At 46.4% G+C, this 23,372-nt stretch overlaps 2 protein-coding genes across 2 annotated transcripts in view; one reads left to right on the forward strand and one right to left on the reverse strand.

Annotated features, from left to right (window-relative positions):
- Positions 1 to 23,372, forward strand: part of LOC122546867 (uncharacterized) — a 92,377-nt gene that overhangs the window by 61,266 nt on the left and 7,739 nt on the right. The gene's annotated exons all lie outside the window — the stretch shown is intronic.
- Positions 1,916 to 23,364, reverse strand: LOC122547636 (uncharacterized). The gene is made up of 2 exons (XM_087975642.1): positions 23,049 to 23,364; positions 1,916 to 2,173 (listed from the first exon to the last, which is right to left on the reverse strand). Exons 1-2 carry the CDS (start codon positions 23,360 to 23,362, stop codon positions 1,963 to 1,965), a joined length of 525 nt encoding a protein of 174 aa, XP_087831768.1. The 5' UTR covers positions 23,363 to 23,364; the 3' UTR covers positions 1,916 to 1,962.

The raw sequence follows: 23,372 nt of genomic DNA on the forward strand, positions 1-23,372 counted from the left end.
GATGGGGGCAGAAGTGACATCAATCAGCGTGGGGGTGGCAGCTGCACCAGCCGTATGGCTAATGGCATCCGAGCAGTTTCAGAGGCCGGGGGAACCTTCTGGAATGTTTGAGGAGCACTGGTTATGGAGGTGGATAGATAAAAGTTTGTTGTACTTACAGTTTTTGATGTTTGAGATGGAGTTGAAATACTGTTTGTTGAGAGTATGAATTCTCCTGAGGATGTAGTCGAGTGGGTCCTTTGCAATTCTGAGAGAGTGTGGCCCTCAGCTGAGGCAGGGCAGACTGGAGAGAGGTTAGGTGCCGGCGCATTGCTGCAAGCGTGGAGTAGAGGATCTTGACGGAGAACCGTTGCTGGTGTTTTTGAATCTGTAGTCTGTACTGTTTGTCCTGTTGGGTCCGAACTCGGCTGGTTTAAAGGTGGTCCGGAATCCGTGTAGGATGAGTTGCTTACGGAGGCAGGCACCGAGGAAGCAAATATGGCTGTGGTAGCGAGTCTGTTTCAGGACATGGGTGAAGAGCTGCAGGGCAGAGGAAATGACCTGAGAGTTGCAGTGGGAGATTGTTGTAGAGAGGAGGAAGACTTCTTCAAGGTTGGCCAGCGCCAAGTTGTCCATTTGTAATTGGATCCTTGGTACAGCCATAACCCGGAGGAAGTATTGCCTCACTCAGCAATTTCAACCCATTCCCTGTCTCCAACTAAGTTTCTCCCGGCTCCTTTACACTGGCCTCCCCACACTGGCAGAGTCAACCAGACTGCTGTGGGTCTGGAATCACGTGTAGGCCAGACCGGGTAAAGGATGCAGCTGGAACGACTGAGTGAATCCTTTCCCACAACGGCGGTTCCCTTCCCTAACAAGGGAGAGAGTGATACAGATGGGGGCTTTCTCCCCCGCACCACCCCCTCCCTGAAACGGTCTCATCGTTAGATTCCGAACTCCACATTTCTGACCGAATACCAATTCTGCCATCTGTCACGGTGGGATTCAAACCCGGGAGTCCCCGGAAACGGGTTGATATCCAATCGATAATGGCACTCGGCCGTCACTCCTTCAATCCCCCGGCGATGGCACGTGAACTCGCTGGTGCTTCCGCAGGTGGGAGGAGCGGGTGAAGCCCTTCCCGCACTGAGAGCAGGTGAACGGACTCTCCCCGGTGTGGACCCGCTGGTGGGTCAGCAGGGTGGAGACCTGGGTAAAGGCCTTCCCACACTTGAGGCAGCTGAAGGGCCTCTCCCCCGTGTGGACCCGCTGGTGGCTCTGCAGGTTGGAGGAGCAGGTGAAGCCCTTCCCGCACTGAGAGCAGGTGAACGGCCTCTCCCCCGTGTGGACATGCTGGTGGGTCAGCAGATTGCAAGAAGTGCTGAAGCACTTCCCGCACTCGGGGCAGCTGAAGGGCCTCTCCCCCGTGTGGACCCGCCGGTGGATCAGCAGATGGGCGGAATACCTGAAGCCCTTCCCGCACTGAGAGCAGGTGAACGGCCTCTCCCCCGTGTGGATCCGCTGGTGGGTCAGCAGGTGGGAGGATGTGCTGAAGGACTTCCCGCACTCGGGGCAGCTGAAGGGCCTCTCCCCCGTGTGGACACGCTGGTGGGCCAGCAGGTGGGAGGATGTGCTGAAGGCCTTCCCGCAGTCGGTGCAGGGGAATGGCCTCTCCCCGGTGTGACTGCGCCGATGAGTCTCCAGGACAGACGGGAAACGGAAGGCTTTCCCACAGTCACCACACTTCCATCGTTTGTCCACGGGGTGGGATTCCTCAGATTTCTGCATGGCCACAGCTTCAGCTGCATACAAACACGTGTTGAGCCCCTCCCTGCCGTGAAATGCCTTCCCAGGCCGTATTCCTGTTTCAGGCTCCACGCACAGTGCACTGCAACAGTGGGGTCTCTCGTCCAGTCCCACTGATGCTGAAAACATCCTCAAACAGGAACCAAAAAGCGTTGATCCTTCTCACAGAAATCACAGTCAAAAATCGTTGCGGTCCCGATGGATTGAGTGACTGTCAGACATTGACATCAAAGTGAGGACTGCAGATGCTGGACAGTCAGTCGAAAAATGTGGCGCTGGAAAAGCACAGCAGGTCAGGCTGCATCCGAGGAGCAGGAGGGTCAATGTTTCGGGCATAAGCCCTTCATCCGTTGATTTTGAAACTTCAGTCTTCCGATTTTCAAATACTCTGCAAAAAGAGATTACAAACGTCATCACTATCAGTGCAAGGTAGAAATTCAGAACAAGCAATTCTACTTTCTGTGGAATATTCTTTTGTTGTTCCACAAAATTGAAAGCACCATCCCACTCTCTCTCCCGCTCTGTTCTCACTCCGCTCTAACTAATTCCCCTGAAGGTGCTGATTCAGGATCTTACAGGGGCAGAAAAAGCAAAAACATCAAGACTGACATCTCTCTGAATTTTGGATACCTCCACCTGAAAGTTAATATCTTTCACAACACTGGGATCCTGCTGAGAGTGAGCAGGTCTGATTTTGAGAAGCAAAAAAGTGTCCATTCAGGGTAAACCTGCAAAACAACTTCTTGAGGAAGGACCAGACACAAAATGGTTAATGACCCCGGGAAGGTGGGAGCAAAATTAGACATCAAGGCATTAACACCAACACACCTCAGTCAAACTCTTCTGCTCCCAGTCAGGGCAAAACATGCTCTGAAAGTCCAGCCTTCACAACCACACTTCTGATTTCACTGAAGACAATTAGAATCACACAGCACAGAAACAGACCCTTTGGCCCAACCTGCCCAGATATCCTAAATTAATCTAGTCACGTTTGCCATCACTTGGCCTCTATTAAGGCCGGGTGCTGGCAGCTGGGACTCAATTGGGTTGGCTATCTTGTCAGCAAGGACGAGTTGGACCGAAGGGTCTGTTTCTGTGCTGTACATCTCTATGACTCCAGTTCCGTTTGCCATCACTTGGCCCTGACCCATCTGAACCCTTCATATTCAGATGCCCATCCTGGAGCCTATTAACTTGTCATCGTACCAGCACCCACTACTACCTCTGGCAGCTCATGCCATTGCTCAAGTGACTCCACGTTGAAAGCGTCTGGTCTGTTGCACCAGATGACACCAGGATAATCTCAGATCGTTCCAGATCGCATCGATACTCAGTCAGTGGCTTTCCCGATCAGGATGTTGTACGTGATCAAACAGGTCAGTGAGTAGGCGATCGCCCACCTCTTAGTTCAAGTATCTCTATGAGAACTCCCTTGCTGGAGGGTCCCTTGGAGACACTTCAACTGGACTTCATTGAGTTGGAGAAATCAGTTGAGTTGCTATAAATGTGTTTTGCTTATTGCTGATGTCTTTTCTGAGTGGATTGAAGCCTCCCCTCCTCCTAACGCGACTGCTGAGACTGTGGTGTAGATTTTGTTCAAGGAAATAATTCCCTGCTTCAGTATACCTGCGTGCATTAGCTCGGACAATCGACCACACTTTGTAGGTAATATTAACGGAGAACTCTGTTCCCAGCTTTGTGTTTGTCGGCAACTGCATGGTGCTTATCATTCTCAGGCGTCCGGCCTTATTCAATGTTTTAACCAGACTCAAGACTAAACTTGCCAAATGGATGGCAGAGTCTGGCCTCTCCTGGTTATGCTAATCCCTGTGGCCTTATTCAAGATGCGATCCATGTCTGCGAGCAAGACACGACTGTCTCCAGCTGAGAGTCTCTCTGATCACCCCCTCCGTACCCCTTGGAACGATTCGGCTCCCTTCTCAGTCCACTTCCACCACATGACCGAAGCAATGAGTGGTTATGTTCTTGCTCTAACATGATGCGTGCCTTTCACTCCCAGGAGCGTGCGGCCTACAGCGATGTTCCCTCCCTTTCAACCTCGTCACGGGTCGAGCCTGGTTCGTTGGTGCTTGTCAAGAACTGAACTGTCAAAGGTCTCCAACCTTGTTGTGATGGCCCCTTCCAGGTTTTACTTCCCACCCCTACGGCAGTCGCAGTCGTTGGGCGCTCAGCTTGGGTCCAACTGCACCATTGTCAATTGATTGACCGCACCAATCAAAAGGGGGGAAGAGGAGGAGAGAATCCTGGAATCCCAACAAAAGGAATGGACCTTGTCCTGTTGGGTTTTTGAATCTTGCTGTTATTCTCATGTTAATCTTATGACAGATACTTGAACTAAGAGGAGGGACTTGTGGGGGATCGCCTATCTCCTTACCTTTCTGATCACGTACAACATTCTGATGGGTAAAGCTACTAAGTATGGATGCGACCAGGAATGATCAGAGATTATCCACCACCCATGCTGAGATGATGTTGTCCAGTGCACCGGACCAGACGCCTTTGACGTGTGGAACGTGATGAAGATTGACTATTGCAATGGACTCTTCGATCAGAAAGACCAGATGGTCCATCTGGACAGTAGAAATCAGTGGGAGTTACCATTTTTTTTTATTTTACCTGCAGACGCAAGCCTAGTGAGGATAAAAATGATCAACTCAGGAACACCATCCCTTTTTGCAGGAAGGCCGACTCGAGAAAAGGGAAGCCAGATAGGGGAAACTCCTCAATCCACAAACAACTTATTTATACAGGCCCACAGAACGCTCTTCACCCCAGAGGCAGTAGTATTTCTCTCCTCTCTATCGGGAGATGACTCACTTGCCCCGCCCCCAATCCCCGATTCCAATCTATTCATCAGACTTCCTACTGCCGACCCTGCGAAGAGAAATATCACTTTCCAATAGCTCTGGTCTGTGTATACAAACAGCTGGTGTAACACTGGCTCGGGTACAGTAGGACTTATGTGGCACATGGACCTGGAACGGAACCCTTCCCTTGCGCATTTATAGGCCTTTTCTCTTTTCAGAACCTGATACTGTCACCAAGACTATGTACAATAGAGCTAAGGGAGAGCCCAATGGGAACAGCATTCTGAGGACCATTGTCTCCCATACAGTGCGAGTGCTCGAGTCACTTGGCCCATTTTTTACAGCTCTCAAGCAACTCCTCTTGCAAAACGTCAACCCTTTCCTCCTGTAGACCTGACCACACCCCCTGCTGTAACATTTCAGTAACCTATTTTGAGAAACTCTCCGTAATATACACCAAACCAGACTATTATTTCTTCAGCTAAGGTAAAGCTACCAATTTCTTTGTCCTGGATGGCAAAGATGTCCCTCATAAGGTCACTATCAGAGCCCATGTTCCCACAACAGTACCTTGTCCTGGCCAGTGGACAAGTCGATGGAACCTCCATCTGAGGAGGATGCAGCGGTCGGTCTCAGCCAACCTTGCTCCAACTGGAAGGATCCCAAGGGACTGGGTGACAATACAGGACACCCGATAGGCCGGGGAATCCAGAGTACCCTGGGGTTGGAAGGATCGGCAGGGGTAACAAGTTAACAGAACCACAATTCCCTCTTGTGCGGCCTGACCTTTCGAGGAAATAAGACTAAAGAGGCTCTGGAACAGACTAAACTGGGATTATCAGACCTGTGTCTTTACTCTGTGCAGAATCGGTCTGCCTTAGACTATATACTTGCCCAGGAGAGTGAGATCTGCACCATTGTCCAAGATAAATGCACTACAGGCATTCCCGATCTGACTGGCAAAATTACTAAGATACAAGAAGAGATCCAGGTATTCCTTGACAGAATGACTGAAGGGACCAGTTGGGGAAACTGCAGATCGGGCTGATGGTACGATTGGCTTATCAATTTAACTATGTCCGTTTGTTGGTATTGTTAGGTATTTAATTGCTAGGCTTATGAGGTCCCTTAGTGATATAGATTTGCCCCAGAAGATGCTCCTTTTGCGATCCGATGGCTCACCCACACGTGTCGATGGCGATGATAAATATGACCAGATGAGCTGCGAAGATGGTGGTGCCGCTCTACAGGATGTTGATGGCTGGACCACCTTGAAGGGCATTTGTTTGGACTAGCCTTCTCTTTCAGTGATCGTGGTGCAATCAAAGGGAGGAATGAGGGTGGGGGCATCTGGGTGATAAAGTCTATAGCCTTAAAACTTGCCTTTAAACATCCAGACTAAAATGTAATGCTGAATTATTGAATACCTTTACTGCATTAGAAAATAAACAGACAGGAAGGCTCAGAAAGAGGAGAGAACTTAAAGATAGGGACACCTGGGCTCACCAAGTGATAACAGGATGCTGTGAGGCAATTAAGAACGTTTGCCTCAGCATCGGTGAATCTGTGTGAACAGGACCCCAAGTGATAACATTCACAGCCGTTCCCTTGTGAAATGAATGATAGTCTTTGAATCTGACCCTGAAACAAGACTCGGTACTATCCATAGCTTTGTAATTAATGGGTGGAGCTTGTCCATTGTAACGGATTCTTACTACCCCTTGCAAGCAGGGCATTCACAAAATAATTCTTTGCTGTCTTGAGATTTCAAAAGGACACGAGAGAGAGAGACCATTTTAGTGCTGAGGCTGTTGAATCCTGTTGAGAATTAACTTAGTGCTTATCTGCTATGGATTGAATTGAATTGCATTTTGGGACTTTATGATGAGAGATTTTTATTCCAGGCTTCCAAAGAGTATGATCTCCAGGACAAACCAAGAGAGAGGCTTTACAGGTCTGAGTTCTCAAAGGATTCCCTGGGCCACCTCAAATCTCCACTTTAACATGGGAAGTAGGACAAAATGGCTTCTGCTTCGCTAACTCGGTGGGACTGAGTCAGGCAGATACTCACAACTCAGAACAAACAAGAAACCACAGACTGATGTCAATCCAGTGAAAAAAAACTGCAAATGCAGAAGTAACAAATGTGAACCTAACCATCAATCGCAGAAGTAACGGTTTAATCCTAACCGCCAGACAGGACAAATACGATTCCAAGAACAGGTTGTCTACAAGAAATTATGATAGATTAAATTAGATTCCCTACAGTTTGGAAACAGGCCCTTCGGCCCAACCAGTCCACACTGACCCTCCGAAGAGTAACCCACCCAGAACCATTTTCCCTCTGACTAATGTACCTAACACTACGGGCAATTTAGCATGGCCAATCCACCTGACCTGCACATCTTTGGACTGTGGGAGGAAACCGGATCACCCGGAGGAAACCCACGCAGACACGGGGAGAATGTGCAAACTCCACACAGACGGTCACTCAAGGCTGGAATCGAACCTGGGACCCTGGTGCTGTGAGGCAGCAGTGCTAACCACTGAGCCACCGTGCCGCCCTAGGCTAAGTCAAAAATGCATAAGGACCTTGCGGGATCTGACTGGTTGTTACTATGTGATCATGCTCAATGTCTGACTCTAAACAATGTCCATAAGTTCTATCCAAACTCTGTATAATTTGGTGGATTCTTTTGGCACACTAGAAGTACTCATCGGTGGCCCAGTGGTTAGCACTGCTGCCTCACAGCACCACGGTCCCAGGTTCGATTCCAGCCTTGGGGGGCTGTGTGGAGTTTGCACATTCTCCCCATGTCTGCTTGGGTTTCCTCCCACAATCCAAAGATGTGCAGGTTTGGTGAATTGACCATGCTAAACTGCCCATAATGTTAGGTGCATTAGTCAGAAGGAGATGGGTCTGGGTGGGCTACTCTTCAGAGGGTCGGTGTGGACTGGTTGGGCCGAAGGGCCTGTTTCCACATTGTTGGGAATCTAATCTAATCTAATCTAATCCTTCTGGGCTGATCAGAGTCTACCGTCCGGGCCATATCAAAGAATAAACTATTGCTTGTATGATTGACAAAGTCACTTCCAGGTGTGTTTATTGACCAATCCCAGAAATCCGAAGATCCAGACAGCAGTCCAGATCAGAACAACCAGATAGGAAATGGTTAATGTCCCCAGGATGTGGGGAGCAAAATAAGACACCAAGGCGTTAACACCAACATCAGGGAAAAACTGAACAGACGTAAAAAACATTCGTGGCAAGCCAGAATCACAGAAACAGTCCCTTCAGTCCATGCTGACCAGATATCCTAAATCAATCTAGTCCCATTTGCCAGCACTTGGTCCATGTCCCTCTAAATGCTTCCCAACATGTACCCATCCAGATATCTTTTAAAGGTTGTAATTGTACCAGGAGCCACTACTTCCTCTGGCAGCTCATTCTTTACACACACCACCCTCTGTGTATAGGAGTTGCCCCTTAGGTTTCTTTTAAATCTCACCCTAAACCTATGAGCAATCCCAGATCAAAGATCTTGTCTACTTACCCTCGCCATGCTCCACATTATTAGGGTCACCCCTGTGGGATATTGGTAAAGCAGTGTTGCTTCTGCAAGGTAAATGAACTAACGCCAGGGTATAATTGTTTCAGCCAAGAGTGGAGTTAACAAGAATGAAAGCAATGTGAAGGAAATATATCATTGCGTTTGTATTAGCTAAAATGTGCATACATGAAATGTGCCTGCAAACAATTGTAGATGTTACAAACAGATAAGGTGCTGTGAGGGGAGGGGTGTAGGTTAAGCTAGATATGCTCGTATAATCAGTTATAAGCATCCGTTTCCTGCTTCTGCAAAAACAAAAAAAACACAATCAGGGAGGTCAGAAGGCTCAGTGTCGGCGAAAAATGTGAGGAAACGTTGCTTTCGCAAACGAGGAAGCAGCTGGCGGTGAAAGAGGATATACGCTAACACTTTGTTCACGCACAAGGCTGAATAAGGCAAGAAATAGACAAGAGTAATGGACGCCACCGGGAAAGAATGGAGGGACAAACCGATCTTTTGAGGATAAGCTTGGAACATCGGGGGGGGGGGGGGGGGGGGGCAGGGGGAGGAATGTGAATGAGGGAAAGAAGGTGAATGTGCTGGAGCAAGGTGGAGGAAGAACAGAGGATGTAAAACCGGCTTGAAGCTGCAATGAGGAATATTGCATGTGCTGTACTTGTACCTGTGGCAGTTACTGGTAGGAATCGGTTGCATTTTAAACATCAAAACAGGAGATATCCAGCCCTCCCCCTTCCCAATCTCTATCCTTCAGTCCCTCCTCACCCGGGTAACTAAGACACATACCTGAGTTTGCGGAGGCTGCTCCCTCCCTGCATTCACTCCAGTTGCTACAAGTGACCAATTTCCCCTCCTCCCATCTCTGCCTCCCTCCCAGGATGAAGTGTCGGCCAGAGGGCGGGAGATTCACTTTGAAACTGACAGGGCCACTTCCGCCTTGTGACGTCACAACGGAACTAGGGGCGGGGCGGGGAAAAGTGACGGTTGAGGGGGCGGGGCCATGGCCAACAGCGGGCGCACGCGCTGCGCCTGCAGCAGACCAGGACGGGAACACACTTTCCAAAAAAACCCCTCCCTTCAGAGAATCCCCACAGTGTGGAAGCAGGCCACTCGGCCTCACCGACCCTCAAGGGTCACCCACCCACACCCATTCCCCTACATTTAACCCTGAGTAATGCACCTTACCTGCACATTATGCCTAATTTAGCATGGCCAATCCACCCTAACCTGCACATCCCTGGGTACTATGGGTATTACAGCATGGCCAATCCACTTTAGATTAGAGTGGTACTGGAAAAGCACAGCAGTTCAGGCAGCATCCGAGGAGCAGGAAAATTGACGTTTTCGCACAAAAGCCCTTGGGAATAGAGGCAGAGTGCCTGCAGGGTGGAGAGATAAATGAGAGGGGCGCGGGAGTGGGGGTGGGGATTGATAGAGATAAATTTCAGGTTGTCAGTTGTATATTGATTTTAATGGATACTTTGAAGCTGAGAAATTACTTGTAGCTGACCACAAAAAAAGGGCAGCAGGGGCATTTCGCAATAAGCTCAGTTTGTAGGTCTGCTTTTTGGACTATCAAGATAGTAAAGGATGATCTCAGAAGTCAGACGGTTCGATAAGATAAGGGGAACTGGACAAAGTAACAGGAAGGCTGTAACGAACAAGGACAGCCAAATAAGGCAGATTTAAAGAAAAACAAGCGCGGTAATTAATAAGTATGATAGGCTTAGGCTTGGGTGCAGGGAATTACCAAATGAAGGAATAACGGGTGCAAGTAATAACCAAATAAAGGGATAGAATGAAATAGACAATCATAATAGGTTTATTGCTCAGTGTAGGGGTGTCGAGAGAGCCCTCAAAAGTATAAAAAGCTCTGTATTTTACTGTCGGGTATGTCTCTCTTCATACAGCCACCCATCTTGCAAGATGTTTGAATAAATGTGCTGCTTCAGAACTCTGACTCTGACTGAAAATTATTGATTAAGTGGGGTTCGTTTCTCACAGCACTATGGGTAATTCAACATGGCCAATCCACTTTTGATTAGAGTGGTGCTGGAAAAGCACAGCAGTTCAGACAGCATCCGAGGAGCAGGAAAATCGACGTTTCAGGCAAAAGTCCTTCATCAGGAATAGAGCATGCAGGGTGCAGAGGGGAGAAAGTACCATAGAGTACAATAGGTGAATGGGGGTGGAGATTGAGGGGATAGGTCAGGAAGGAGGGTGGTGGAAGGTAGCAAAGAGTACAATGGGTGAATAGGGGTGGGGATGAAGGTGATCCGGAATCCGTGTAGGATGTGTTGGTTACGGAGGCAGGCACTGAGGAAGCAAATGTGGCTGTGGTAGCGAGTCTGTTTCAGGACATGGTTGAAGAGCTTCAGGGCAGAGGAAATGACCTGGGAGTTGCAGTGGGAGAGGGATTCCTTGAGATTCTTGTAGAGAGAGGAGGAAAACTTCTTCAAGGCAGGCATCCTTGCAAGAGGATTCACTGTAGGGTTAAAATCAACTAGATAAAAACAAGGACTTCAGATGCTAGAAACCAGATTCTAGAATCACACAACTCCAGGTTGTAGTCCAACAGGCTTCTTTGGAAGCAGGAGCTGTTGGAGTGCTGCCTCTTCATCAGGTGGTTGTGGAGGATAAGATCCTAAGACACAATTTAGAGCAAAACTTTCCAGTGTCCTGCCACTGAAATGGTATATTGAACAAACCTGGATTGTTAAGTCTTCCACCTTTTCAAATAGGTTACGTGTCTCATTACAATGTAAATCCCAGAACTTCTTGTTGTCATCTTCTTGAGATAACAAGGTTTTATAGCAAAAGCTCACATCTCAGCTCAGACAATGCATTAAAGGTGTGAGGTCAGAGTCTGCCTGTATCCCAATCTTGAGTCAGACTGGTTCTGATTCCAAAGTCGAATTTACAAACTATTACATGTATTGACTGCCTGCAGATTTTTCCTTTAAAAAATGCACATAGAATGTATCTGCAAATATACATCTCTCCCCCCTCCCCCCCCCCCCCCCCACACACACACACACACACACACGCGTGCACGCGCAAGTTTGTTGGGTGAATTTGTACTTGCAGAATTATGTCTTACTTTGCTGAAAAACTGCATGAATCCATGTAAGATTCTGTAAATCAGTTTAACCATTGTGGCACAGAGTCTCACACAGGGGAGCTCACACCTTCAATACATTATCTGGGCTGACGCGACACCAATTGGTAAAGTTCACTTGAGGATTTAACTATTTTAAAAGGTTTTGTGATTTACATTTGAAAGAACTGAAACTATCATGGTCATTTGAACAGATGAAAGACTTAAACAATCCAAGTCTTTTTCAATATGTACTTTCAGTTACATCACACTATAAACTGTTGCTATAAATTCTGTGTCTTACAATTTTATATTCCACAATCCCCTGATGAAGGAGCTGCACTCCGAAAGCTACTGCTTCCAATTAAACTTGTTGGACAGAATTTCTCAAGTAGGGCACCATACGAATCCTGGGAGACTGCTATTTCCTGTTTACTTCATAATGAACAAACATTAAGCATGGTCGCCAATTTATTTCTAATTTTGTTTCATTTTTCTTGTTTAATTCCCTGCGATGATGTGGGAGAATTATTAGATTTGGGTCAGCCATTTGGTCACATATTAAAGCCTAGAAACCATTTTGAATCTCAGCTTAGTGCCTGCTTGTTCAAGTTTGTGTTTCCCAGGCTCAGCGGAGACGGTTGGCCTTGCAGCTGTAGTGCTTCCTGATAAACAAATTCTTTCCTGACATGGGGCTTTATTTCCATCCCCCACAGTTGGCGAGTCAGGCAGGAAATACCCTGGTCCTGCCAGGTCACCGGTCGATATCCTTTGAGAGATGAAATATAGAAGATGGTTGCTGCTTTTGTTGTGTCCAAAATAAAGAGGAAAGCTGGCCAGGGACAAAAGTGCTGTTAGAAATATTGATACAATTCTCCCTACTCAGCCACAAGATACTAGTGAGAGAACTCGACAGGGTCCTAGCGTCTGGACGTAATACTGCTGAGAGCACTTATGCTTTACAAAGTTAGTAATAAATAATTTGCTTACCGCAGAGTTATGAGAGGTGAAACCCTATTTGATAAGCCCTGGACCCACACTGAGGTCCGTGGCATGCTTCAAGTTGCCCTCAATCTGTTTGAGTGCCCAACATTAGTTTTAATTGGCGAGTAGAAATCTGAAGTATAATTGCTCACTTCAGGATATCCAGATTTGAATGAATTTGGCATACAGGACACATTGGGCAACTATTAAAGACTCTGTTGTATTTCCCTGGGTTATGGACTCATGCAGAAACACAAACAATTTGTGTTCGATTTTCAAATGGAACAGCTGAGAGGTATTTAGAGTTTGCACACTTGGTTAAGCAGCAATGTGTCACAGCCAGGATTTATGAGGCTCAACTCCCTAACTTGGGCTGTTCTGGAATGTGAGCGCCTCATTAGCCTTGGAAGGTAGGAAGGAATAAAGAAAAGCTGACAAACTCAGATATGAAGCAAGTTAAAAAATGTTACAGAGAGACACACACAGGCAGAAGTTTGCAGGAAGGTTAACACTTCATAATCTGGTTTCAATGCACATTAGCCTGGGTATGGTACTGATATCTTTGAGGAGAAAGTGAGGTCTGCAGGTGCTGGAGGAGATCAGAGATGGAAATGTGTCGCTGGAAAAATGCAGCAGGTCAGGCAGCATCGAGGGAACAGGAGAATCGACGTTTCGGGCATTAGCCCTTCTTCAGGAAAATTTCCTGAAGAAGGGCTAATGCCCTAAAACGTCGATTCTCCTGTTCCCTAGATGCTGCCTGACCTGCTGCGCTTTTCCAGCAACACATTTCCATCTATGGTACTGATATCACAGGTGCCTCAAATAGGGTACTCCCTCAATACTCAAACCAAAACATGGGTGCCCCCTGCTGGACTGGTTTGTGTTCATTCTTTGCTGCTGCCTATTTCAGTTGATGATGTCCATTATTGTGGCACCCAGATTTTCGGAAAGCAGCTAGGAAAAGATCTGAAGCGTGTTTAATTTGTAAACAAACAAGGTGCATACTCGAAGAGGGATGCCCTGTGTTTGTTAACCACTTCCTTGCCTGGTCAGCTTTTGTACTGGTTTACAACTTGCGTATATAGAATCACCTCGCTTACATTGTCATAAATATTGTCTAATAAGAGTAGATGTATTTAGTAGATGAATCAAAACCATCTCAATGACTGAAACAGCTGACACTGCATTGTTGGACAAATGGGAAATATTTGCATCAGTTAATGAAAACTCTTCAAAGTTTACAGTCACGGGTACGTCAAGCTGAAGTATCAGGACCGGGGCATATTGGAGCCTGCTTCCTCGGGCAGAGAATTCCGCAGATACACTAATCTCTGGGAAAACCAGCAGCCCTCACTTCCTCCTCCTCATCTCTGTCCTAAACCTACTCCCCCAAAGCTTGGGGCCTCGTCTCAGCCACCAGCAGAAATGACTGGATAAGATAGGGCTTCATCCTCTCAGTGCAATGAATTCCCACTTTCCACCAAAATCCTGGATGTACTCACTTATTTGCTTGCTGTCTCACAAATGAAAGATTTCGTTCTAACTTCTTCTGGTCCCAGTAGGGCAAAACATCTTTGAAAGCTGCTCTGAAAGCCCTGTCTTCACAACCACACTTCTGCTTTCACCGAAGACAGTAAGAGTCATACACCACACAAACAGATCCTTCCACCCAACTCGTCTATGCCAACCATATATCCAAAATCAATCTATTCCATTTGCCAGCATGTGGCCCATATTCCTCAAAAACCTTCCTCTTCATGTACCCATCCAAATGCTTCTTAATTGTTGTAATTGTACCAGCCTCCACCACTTCCTGTCAGCTCGTTCCATAAATGCAAAACCCTCTGAGAAAAAGTGGCCCCTCGGGTCCCTTTTAAATCTTTGCCCTCTGAGCTCAAACCTCTGCCTTCTAATTTTGCACTCCCCTACCCGGAGGAAAAGACCTTGGCTATTTACCCGTATTCATGCCCCTTATAAACTTCTATAAACTTCCCGACACGAAGGGAAAACAGCCCCAGCCTATTCAGACTCTCGCTCAAACCCTCCAACTCTGACACCAGCCTTATAAACCTTTTCCAAACCATTTCAAGTTTCACAACATCCTTCCATAGGATGGAGATAAGAATTACACACAATATTCCAAAAGTGGCCTAACCAATGTCCTGTACAGCCACAATATGTCCTCCCAACTCCTTCACTCAATGCTCTGACCAATAGAGGAAAGCATACCAAACATCATCTTCACTATCTTGTCTACCTGCGACTCCACTCACAAGGAACTATGAACATGCACTCCAAGATCTCTTTCTTCTGCAACACTCCCCCTGTCTAAGTCCTGCCTGCATTGCTTGACCAAAATGAAACACATCACATTTCTCCAAGTTCAACTCCATCTGCCCCTCCGTAGCTTATCAGCTCATCCAATCAATTCTAATTTATCGTGAACTTTCTTTCCTCGCTTATTCCTTAGAATCTAAAGATCTCCATCCCACACACTCTCCCTCCATTTCCAATTTGCTGAACATAATCCCTGCTGTACCTCATCCTGAAGGGTCCGGTTCATGCTGATTAACAGGGCCATATTCAGGGGAGATCCAATTGAAACACAGAATACTGAACAGCCTGGACAGAGTGGATGTTGGGAAGATGTTCCCCTCGATAGGAGAAACTAAGACCCAAGGGCACAGCTTTAGAGTAAAGGGAAGACTTTTTAGAATGGAGATAAGGAGAAACTTCTTCAGCCAGAGAGTGGCGAATCTATGGAAGTCATTGGCACAGAAGACTGCAGAGGCCAGGTCACTGAGGATATTTAGACTGAGATAGCTAGGTTCTTGAGTATTGAGGGGATCAAAGGTGACAGGGAGAAAGCAGAATGGCGCTCAGAAACTGATCAGCCACGATTGAATGGTATGAGCAGACCTGATGGGCTGAATAGCCTACTTTCTACTCCTTTGCCTTATCGTCTCTTGCTGTCCAGGACACAGAATTGGGAGCAGGAGTCGGCCATTTGGTCTTTTAATCCTGCACCAGCAGTGAACAGATCACAAATGGATATGGACCTCCCTACATTGAGATGCAGAGGCTGGAACTTTTCTCACTGGAGCAGAGGTTAAGAGGTGTCCTTAGAGAGGGTTAAAAAATCATGAGGGACTGTGCAAATGGCAGGTGAGAGACAATGGCAGGTGTCATTTCAAGATTAGGAAGCAAACGTCTAAAGTGAGAGTAGAACGAGTCGAAAGACATGAGGAGCACGTGTTTTTTTAAAGAAAGAGCGTGGTTGTTTATGGAATGAATGTCTCGAGGAAATGGTGGATCCAAGTACATATACAATGTTTAAAATACATTTTGATAAGTACGTGAATAGGAAAGGTTCGGAGGGATATGGACCAAACACAGGCAGATGGGATTAGTTTGTGAATATAGTCAGCATGGATTCGTTGACCTGAAGGGTGTGTTTCTATGCTGTATGACTGTCACTGTTCTGTACTCGCCTTAAAACTATTTTCTTGCCTTCCCCAATAACCATCCACTTCTCTGTTGTTCAAAAATGATATGAACTCAGCCTTGAACATATTCAATGACCCCCTAACTGCAGGAAGGCACCCCCACTTCTGAACTAAATTCCTCTTGCTGATACACCACTTGCCTTGCTGAATGCTTGTTGCACCTGTCTGACAACTGGCAGCGCCTGGTGTAGGAGGACGCTGAGGCTCCTTTGTCCATCCACACATCATTCCTGATGAAGGGCTCTTACCCGAAACGTCAACTATCCTACTCCTTGGATGCTGTCTGACCTGCTGTGCTTTTCCAGCGCCACACATTTTGACTCTGATCTCCAGCATTGCAGTCCTCACTTTCTACACTTCCCAATATATCACCATTTAAACAATACATCTCATTTCTGCTTTGTTTTTTCCACAGCAAAGACTATAACTTCACCCTGTGGTACTGCACTTGCCAGGTGTTTGAGGCGCAGACCTGGACCAGCTTTTCCAGAGTCTGTCCTCTTTCTGGATTCACTCCCTTTCTTCTCAGTTGCTGCAATTCAACAATTGGATCCCAGCATGAAAATAAAAGAAATAGAAAAGGCAGTGAGAGAAGAGTGTGCTGTTGGACAGAGGAAGGAAATTACAGTCTTGGATGAATCTCAATCTTCATTCAGACAGAGAGGAGCAGCAACAGCTTCAGAAGCTCATGGGTCAAGATTAGAGTGGTGCTGGAAAAGCACAACAGGTCAGGCAGCATCCGAGGAGCAGAGGAACGGCAAAAGAAATTCATGCACCATTTTTACAGACAGATAGAAGCATGTGCAGTTTTTTTGCAGACATCGGCGAACATGCGCAGCGCTTGCTGAACCGAGGGGCACATGCAGTAGGCTTTGTAGATATGCTCGTGTAACTGACAGATTCAACTGGCCAAATGTCAATAGGAGGAATAAAGGGTAGAGCCACAATTTTGTTTCACCTTCCCACCTCTGGCTCTACATAACCGCGCATGTTCCTCGCTTTTCTCCTTACTCTCACCCCTCATGATTTTTCAAATCTCAATAAGGTCATCCCTCAACCTCCTCCGTTCCAGTGAAAAAGTCCCAGCCTCTCCCGATAACTCAAACCCTCCAGTCCTGGCAACGTCCAAGTAAATCTTTACCGAACCCCCTCGAATAATATTCTTCCTATTACAGGGTGACCAGAACTGTACTCAGTACTCTGAACAAAATGGCCTCACCAACACCCTGTATCACCTCAACATAGAACAAAGAAAATTTACAACCCAGGAACAGGCCCTTCAGCCCATCAAGCCGAAGCCGATCCAAATCCCCCGTCTAAACCTATCGCTCAATTCCTGAATCTGTATCCCTCTGCTCTCCCCCTACTCATGCATCTGTACAGATGCACCTTTTCTTTTTATAGATATTTTTATTGAAAATTTAACATTTTTACAAGTTTACAAATTAAAAAAAGACAAGTACAAACATTAATATACAATTAAATTTTAAATAAATAGTCAAAACCTGTCAAACAAAAAGAGATACAGAGAAGAAAAAGAAAAAGACAAAACTCATCTAGCTACTAATCTAACCTATAACTAAGGTAAAAACAATAACTGCAGATGCTGGAAACCAGATCTAACCCATAACTAACCAGAGCGTACGATCAAATATCTTACATTATTCAAAAGAAAACAGGATAACATAGTAATTAAGTAGTGAAGTACACACTCGTAATGAGTTAACATCAAGTTGTAATAAAACCCGTATTCATGTGGGATTCCTCTCCCAAGGGGCCTCGGACCAGCCAGAACTGTTACCTCAACTAGATGAAAGCCCTCAAAAGAATGGCCGAAATATCTATATCCATGTAATTCAAAGAGGGCTGCCATATTTTATAGAATAATTCAGTTTTTTGGTGCACCATATTTGTAAGGAAGTCAAGGGGAACACATTCCATGATTAATCTGTGCCAATTCTGAAGTCCTAGAGGGCCCTCAGCCACCCAGTTTACTAAGATATTTTTCCTTTCATAGAAGAAGGAGAGAATGGAAAATAATTTCCTCCCATGCACATCCAGAGAAGGTAAGCTCGAGAAGCCCAGAAGAGGAGATACTGGATCTACTGTAATTTCCATTCCCAAGATTTCTGTCAGGGCGTTTACTACTTCGGTCCAGTATTTGTGGATCTTATGGCATGTCCATAAGCGGTGTGTAAGAATGCCCACCTCTTTTACATTTGGGACACATTGGAGATACTCCTACCCTAAATGTTGCCAATCTTTCCGGTACCATATGGGCCCTATGAAGTATCTTTAACTGAATGGCCTGAGTTCTGTTATAAATGGAGATTTTTTTGGCATTTTCCCAGATGTCATTCCACATTTCTGTAGAAATTTCCAGCCCCAAATCCTGATCCCATATTCTAAGCAGACTGTCCATATCTTCCGATACTTCATCACGTAATAAATGATAAAGAGTGCTGACCGAGGGTACGCCCACTGGCCACAACACTCTTCATTCTCTATCTGATTTATAGAGACCATTTAATAGCGTAGTCGTCTTCTGTATGTCGTCTCGTATTTAGAAGTATCAAAAGAGGTCTCCATTAGGTAATCCAAATTTCTGATGCAGCTGTTCAAAAGACATCAGGACCCCCCCTTCTCAAACAGATCCCCTAAACTGGAAATACCCCTGGATCTCCAGGATTTGAATGTGGCATCTGTAAGCCCCGGTTGAAAACCCCATGCCCCCACTATAGGAGTATAGGGGGATGTTTTATGTGAATTACCCTCGTTTTGCCGCATGACATTCCAAGCTTTAATTGTGTTTAGTATTATAGGGTTTCTACAGTGGTCCGTAATGATTTTCATCTAATCTAAAAATAAGAGGTTAATAAGAAAGCACTGTACTTGAGAAGCCTTGATGTCCATCCAGATTGATTGCGGGTCAGACGTGACCCAATCGGCTATGTAGCTTAACAAGCAACTGATACTTCCTAAAGTCTGGAAAATCCAGCCCTCCCCCATTGCCTGTGGAAGCTGTAGCTTCCTTAACTTAATGAGGGGGCGTCTAGGACTCCAGATGAACGAACCCAGCCAACCATACAATTTGCACAGTGCCAGCCTCAGCAGCATCACCGCAAGGATTCTCATAGGGTATAAGAGACGGGGAAAGACATTCACTTTAATTAGGGCTATTCTACCTAACCAGGAAATTGGAAGGTCTCCCCAGCGTGAAGGTCCTGCCTTACCCTTTCCAATATATGCACAAAATTGGCCTTGTATAGCTGGCCAAATACTGGGGTGATAAAAATGTCTAAGTATAAGAAACCCTCCAGAGACCACCGAAAGGGGAAGTGGGATCCGTCCAATAAGTGGGACATACTAGTGAGGCATGGCCTCCGATTTTGAAAAATTAATTTTGTAGCCTGAAAATGCACTAAATGTATTAATAACTTGGATTAAGTGAGGCATGGACATCAGAGGATTACTAAGAAAAAGGAGATCATCATCTGCATATAGGGTAATTTTATGTTTACCTGTACCAACCCTCGGGGCCGTTATATTAGAGTCAGCCTGTATCGCTTCCGCCAGTGGCTCAATTATTAACGTGAATAGCAACGGTGAGAGAGGACATCCCTGACGGCAGCCCCTACCCACACTGAAGCTACCTGAGCCTAATCCATTGGTGATCACAACTGCTTTGGGATCATTATACAGTGTTGAGACCCATTTGGCAAATAAGTTTCCAACACCAAACCTTTCTAATGTATAGAACAGGTATGACCATTCATCCTGTTAAATGCCTTCTCCGCGTCCAATGAGACGACTATTCCTGGTATTTTTTCCTGATGACAGACTTGATTCACATTCAAGACCCTTCTAATATCATTAAATGATCGACGGCCCTTAATAAACCAAGTCTGCTCCTCTTTTATGATATATGGCAGTACCCTCTCCAGCCTCAATGCTAATGTTTTAGAGAGAATGTTAAAATCTACAGTTAGCAAGGATATTGGTCTGTGTGATGCACAATCTTCTGGATCTTTTCCTATTTTGAGAATAAGGGAGATATTCACCTCATTCAGTGAAGGCAGGAGGCAGCCCTGACTATTTCTGTAGTTGTACATGTTCATAAGTGGGCCACCTAATACTCCTGCGAACTCTTTGTAAAATTCAACCTAACAGCCCTCTGGGCCAGGTGCCTTACCGCTCTGAAGTTGCCTGATTGCTAAACCTCACTTATATCCATACCCCTCTCAGACACACGCTCTCTCTCAGACATACACATACAGCACCCTCTCAACACACACACCCTCTCGCAAGCTCATTCTCCATCACAATCACACTTTATCAAGCATGCACACACGCAAATACACATTCACTGATGCACAGTCTTATACACAAACTCACATACAAACACACTTTCCCGATGAAAGGCTTTTCCCCAAAACGTTGATTTTCCTGCTCCTCGGATCCTGTCTGACTTGCTGCAACACCACATTCTTGATCCTAAACTTATTACCCTTTAGTTCTGGGCTCCTCCATCCAAAGGAAAATACCATGTTTATTTACCCTATCCATGTCCCTCATGACGATATAAAAGTGTATAAGGTCACTCCTCAGACTCTGGCACGCTACGGAAAACAGTCCCAGCCTATCCTTATGTCTCTCCTCACCCGGGTAACCATGACACATACCTGAGGTCGTAAAGTCTGCTCCCTTCCTGGATTCAATCCAGTTGCTACAAGTGAGCCTGCTCCACGATCATTAAGATCATGGCTGACCTGTCCATCGTCTCATCTCCTCCTCCTCCCTGCAGTCACGAGGAACTCCTTCATTCCCCTCCCAGGCAAAAACCCACCCAACTGTGTCTTGAATATACTTAATGAAGCTGCCTCTATTGCTTCCTTGGCCAGAGTATTCCATAGATTTTGATGCAAGCCCTTTTGCCCAAAACATCGATTTTCCTGCTCCTCGGATGCTTCCTGACTTGCGGTGCTTTTCCAGTATCACTCTAATCATGACTGTTCCACAGATTCACAACCTTCGGGGAAAAGCAGTTCCTCCGCATCTCTGTCTGAAAGCTACTCCCTCTAACCTTGAGGCCTAGTCTCACCCACCAGCAGAAATGACCGGACAGGGTAGTGCAATGACATTGGGAAGATGTTTCCATTGGTAGGAGAGACTAGGACCAGAAGGCACAGCTTTAAGAATAAAGGGAAGACCATTAGGAACAGAGATAAGTGATGTCGCCTTTCCTGCCAACAGCGAGGAGCATGGACACCAGCGGGCATGCGTGCTGTTGTTCACACCGAGGAGCAGACACCATATGCTCTGTGGCGATGCTGGTGTTATTGACAGAATTGACAGTGTTCAAATGCCAAGGGGAGAAATAAAGGGTAGAGCCACAGTTGTTTTTCCTCATTTTATAGCTTTTGCATTTTGTCTGGCTGCTCAACTATTTTTTTTAATGTCTTTTCGTCAGTGTAGGGTTGAGGTTCACAACAAGAGGGCATAGGTTATAGGGTGAGAGCAGAACGATATTAAAAGGTATCTAAGTCGCAACTTTTCCATGCAGAGGGTGTTGCATATGGAATGAACTGCCAGAGGAAGTAGTGGAAGCCGCTTTAATTACAGCACATAAAACACATCTGGATGGGTATATGAATAGGAAGGGATTAGTGGGATATGAGCCAAGTGTTGGCAAATGGGACGAGATCAATTTAGGATATCTGGTTGGCATGGACAGGTTGGATCAAATGGGTCTGTTTCCGTGCTGCACATCTGTGTGACTCTCAATAATAAAGTCTACATTTCCAAATAACAAACTATATCCATGTTAACAAGGCCAAGTGCACAACATGCTTTACCAACCATTCTCAACAGGTCCGGCCCCTTCAATGACCGAGGAACATATACATGCTGGTGTATAATCTCCTTCACTAGTATTTACACACTACCCTCAGCAATGGCAAACAGCACAAGGATTAAACACACAGTGAGGGGCAAACAGCACAAGGATTAAACCAAACAGTGAGGGGCAAACAGCACAAGGATTAAACACACAGTGAGGGGCAAACAGCACAAGGATTAAACACACAGTGAGGGGCAAACAGCACAAGGATTAAACACACAGTGAGGGGCAAACAGCACAAGGATTAAACACACAGTGAGGGGCAAACAGCACAAGGATTAAACACACAGTGAGGGGCAAACAGCACAAGGATTAAACCAAACAGTGAGGGGCAAATAGCACAAGGATTAAACCAAACAGTGAGGGGCAAACAGCACAAGGATTAAACACAGTGAAGGGTAAACAGCACAAGGATTAAACACAGTGAGGGGCAAACAGCACAAGGATTAAACACAGTGAGGGGCAAACAGCACAAGGATTAAACACACAGTGAGGGGTAAACAGCACAAGGATTAAACAGTGATGGGCAAACAGCACAAGGATTAAACACACAGTGAGGGGCAAACAGCACAAGGATTAAACACACAGTGAGGGGCAAACAGCACAAGGATTAAACACACAGTGAGGGGCAAACAGCACAAGGATTAAACACACAGTGAGGGGCAAACAGCACAAGGATTAAACACACAGTGAGGGGCAAACAGCACAAGGATTAAACACAGTGAGGGGGAAACAGCACAAGGATTAAACACACAGTGAGGGGCAAACAGCACAAAGATTAAACACACAGTGAGGGGCAAACAGCACAAAGATTAAACACACAGTGAGGGGCAAACAGCACAAAGATTAAACACACAGTGAGGGGCAAACAGCACAAAGATTAAACACACAGTGAGGGGCAAACAGCACAAGGATTAAACACACAGTGAGGGGGAAACAGGACAAGGATTAAACACAGTGAGGGGTAAACAGCACAAGGATTAAACACAGTGAGGAGGTAAACAGCACAAGGATTAAACACACAGTGAGGGGCAAACAGCACAAGGATTAAACACACAGTGAGGGGCAAACAGCACAAGGATTAAACACACAGTGAGGGGCAAACAGCACAAGGATTAAACACACAGTGAGGGGCAAACAGCACAAGGATTAAACACACAGTGAGGGGCAAACAGCACAAGGATTAAACACACAGTGAGGGGCAAACAGCACAAGGATTAAACACACAGTGAGGGGCAAACAGCACAAGGATTAAACACACAGTGAGGGGCAATCAGCACAAGCGCCAGTAAAAGCCGATGGAAAGTGAGTGTAAAATGTCACTATGACAGGACAGGCCCCACATTCCTTCCCCTCCGTCCCCCCCACAACCTGCCTCACCTTTCACGTCCCGGGCCCAGTACCTTCCAGGTGGCCCCATAGTTGACACAGGGGCCGCCCCACGACCAGTAGAACTCCACCACCCCGGCGGCCGACGAGTTCCCAAGCAGGCCCTTAACCCCATCCGCCTCCAGAATGCTCACCGGCTCCTGGCTGCTGTACAGCCGGCCGGTGTGGCCGTGACACAGCAGCTGCGCCAGGAAGGCGGCGGCGGCCAGTGACGGGTGTCTGCCCCGGGCCGCGCGGCGCCATTTTCCTAACGGCCGCCCTCCCGCCGCTTCCTCGCTCGAGCGACTTCTCCTCCCAACCGCCATCGCCCCCGCA

This window comes from Chiloscyllium plagiosum, unplaced genomic scaffold (genome assembly GCF_037043375.1).
Source record: "Chiloscyllium plagiosum isolate Xiang-an unplaced genomic scaffold, Cpla_swu_hap1 HiC_scaffold_27, whole genome shotgun sequence".
Classification (NCBI taxonomy): domain Eukaryota; kingdom Metazoa; phylum Chordata; class Chondrichthyes; order Orectolobiformes; family Hemiscylliidae; genus Chiloscyllium; species Chiloscyllium plagiosum.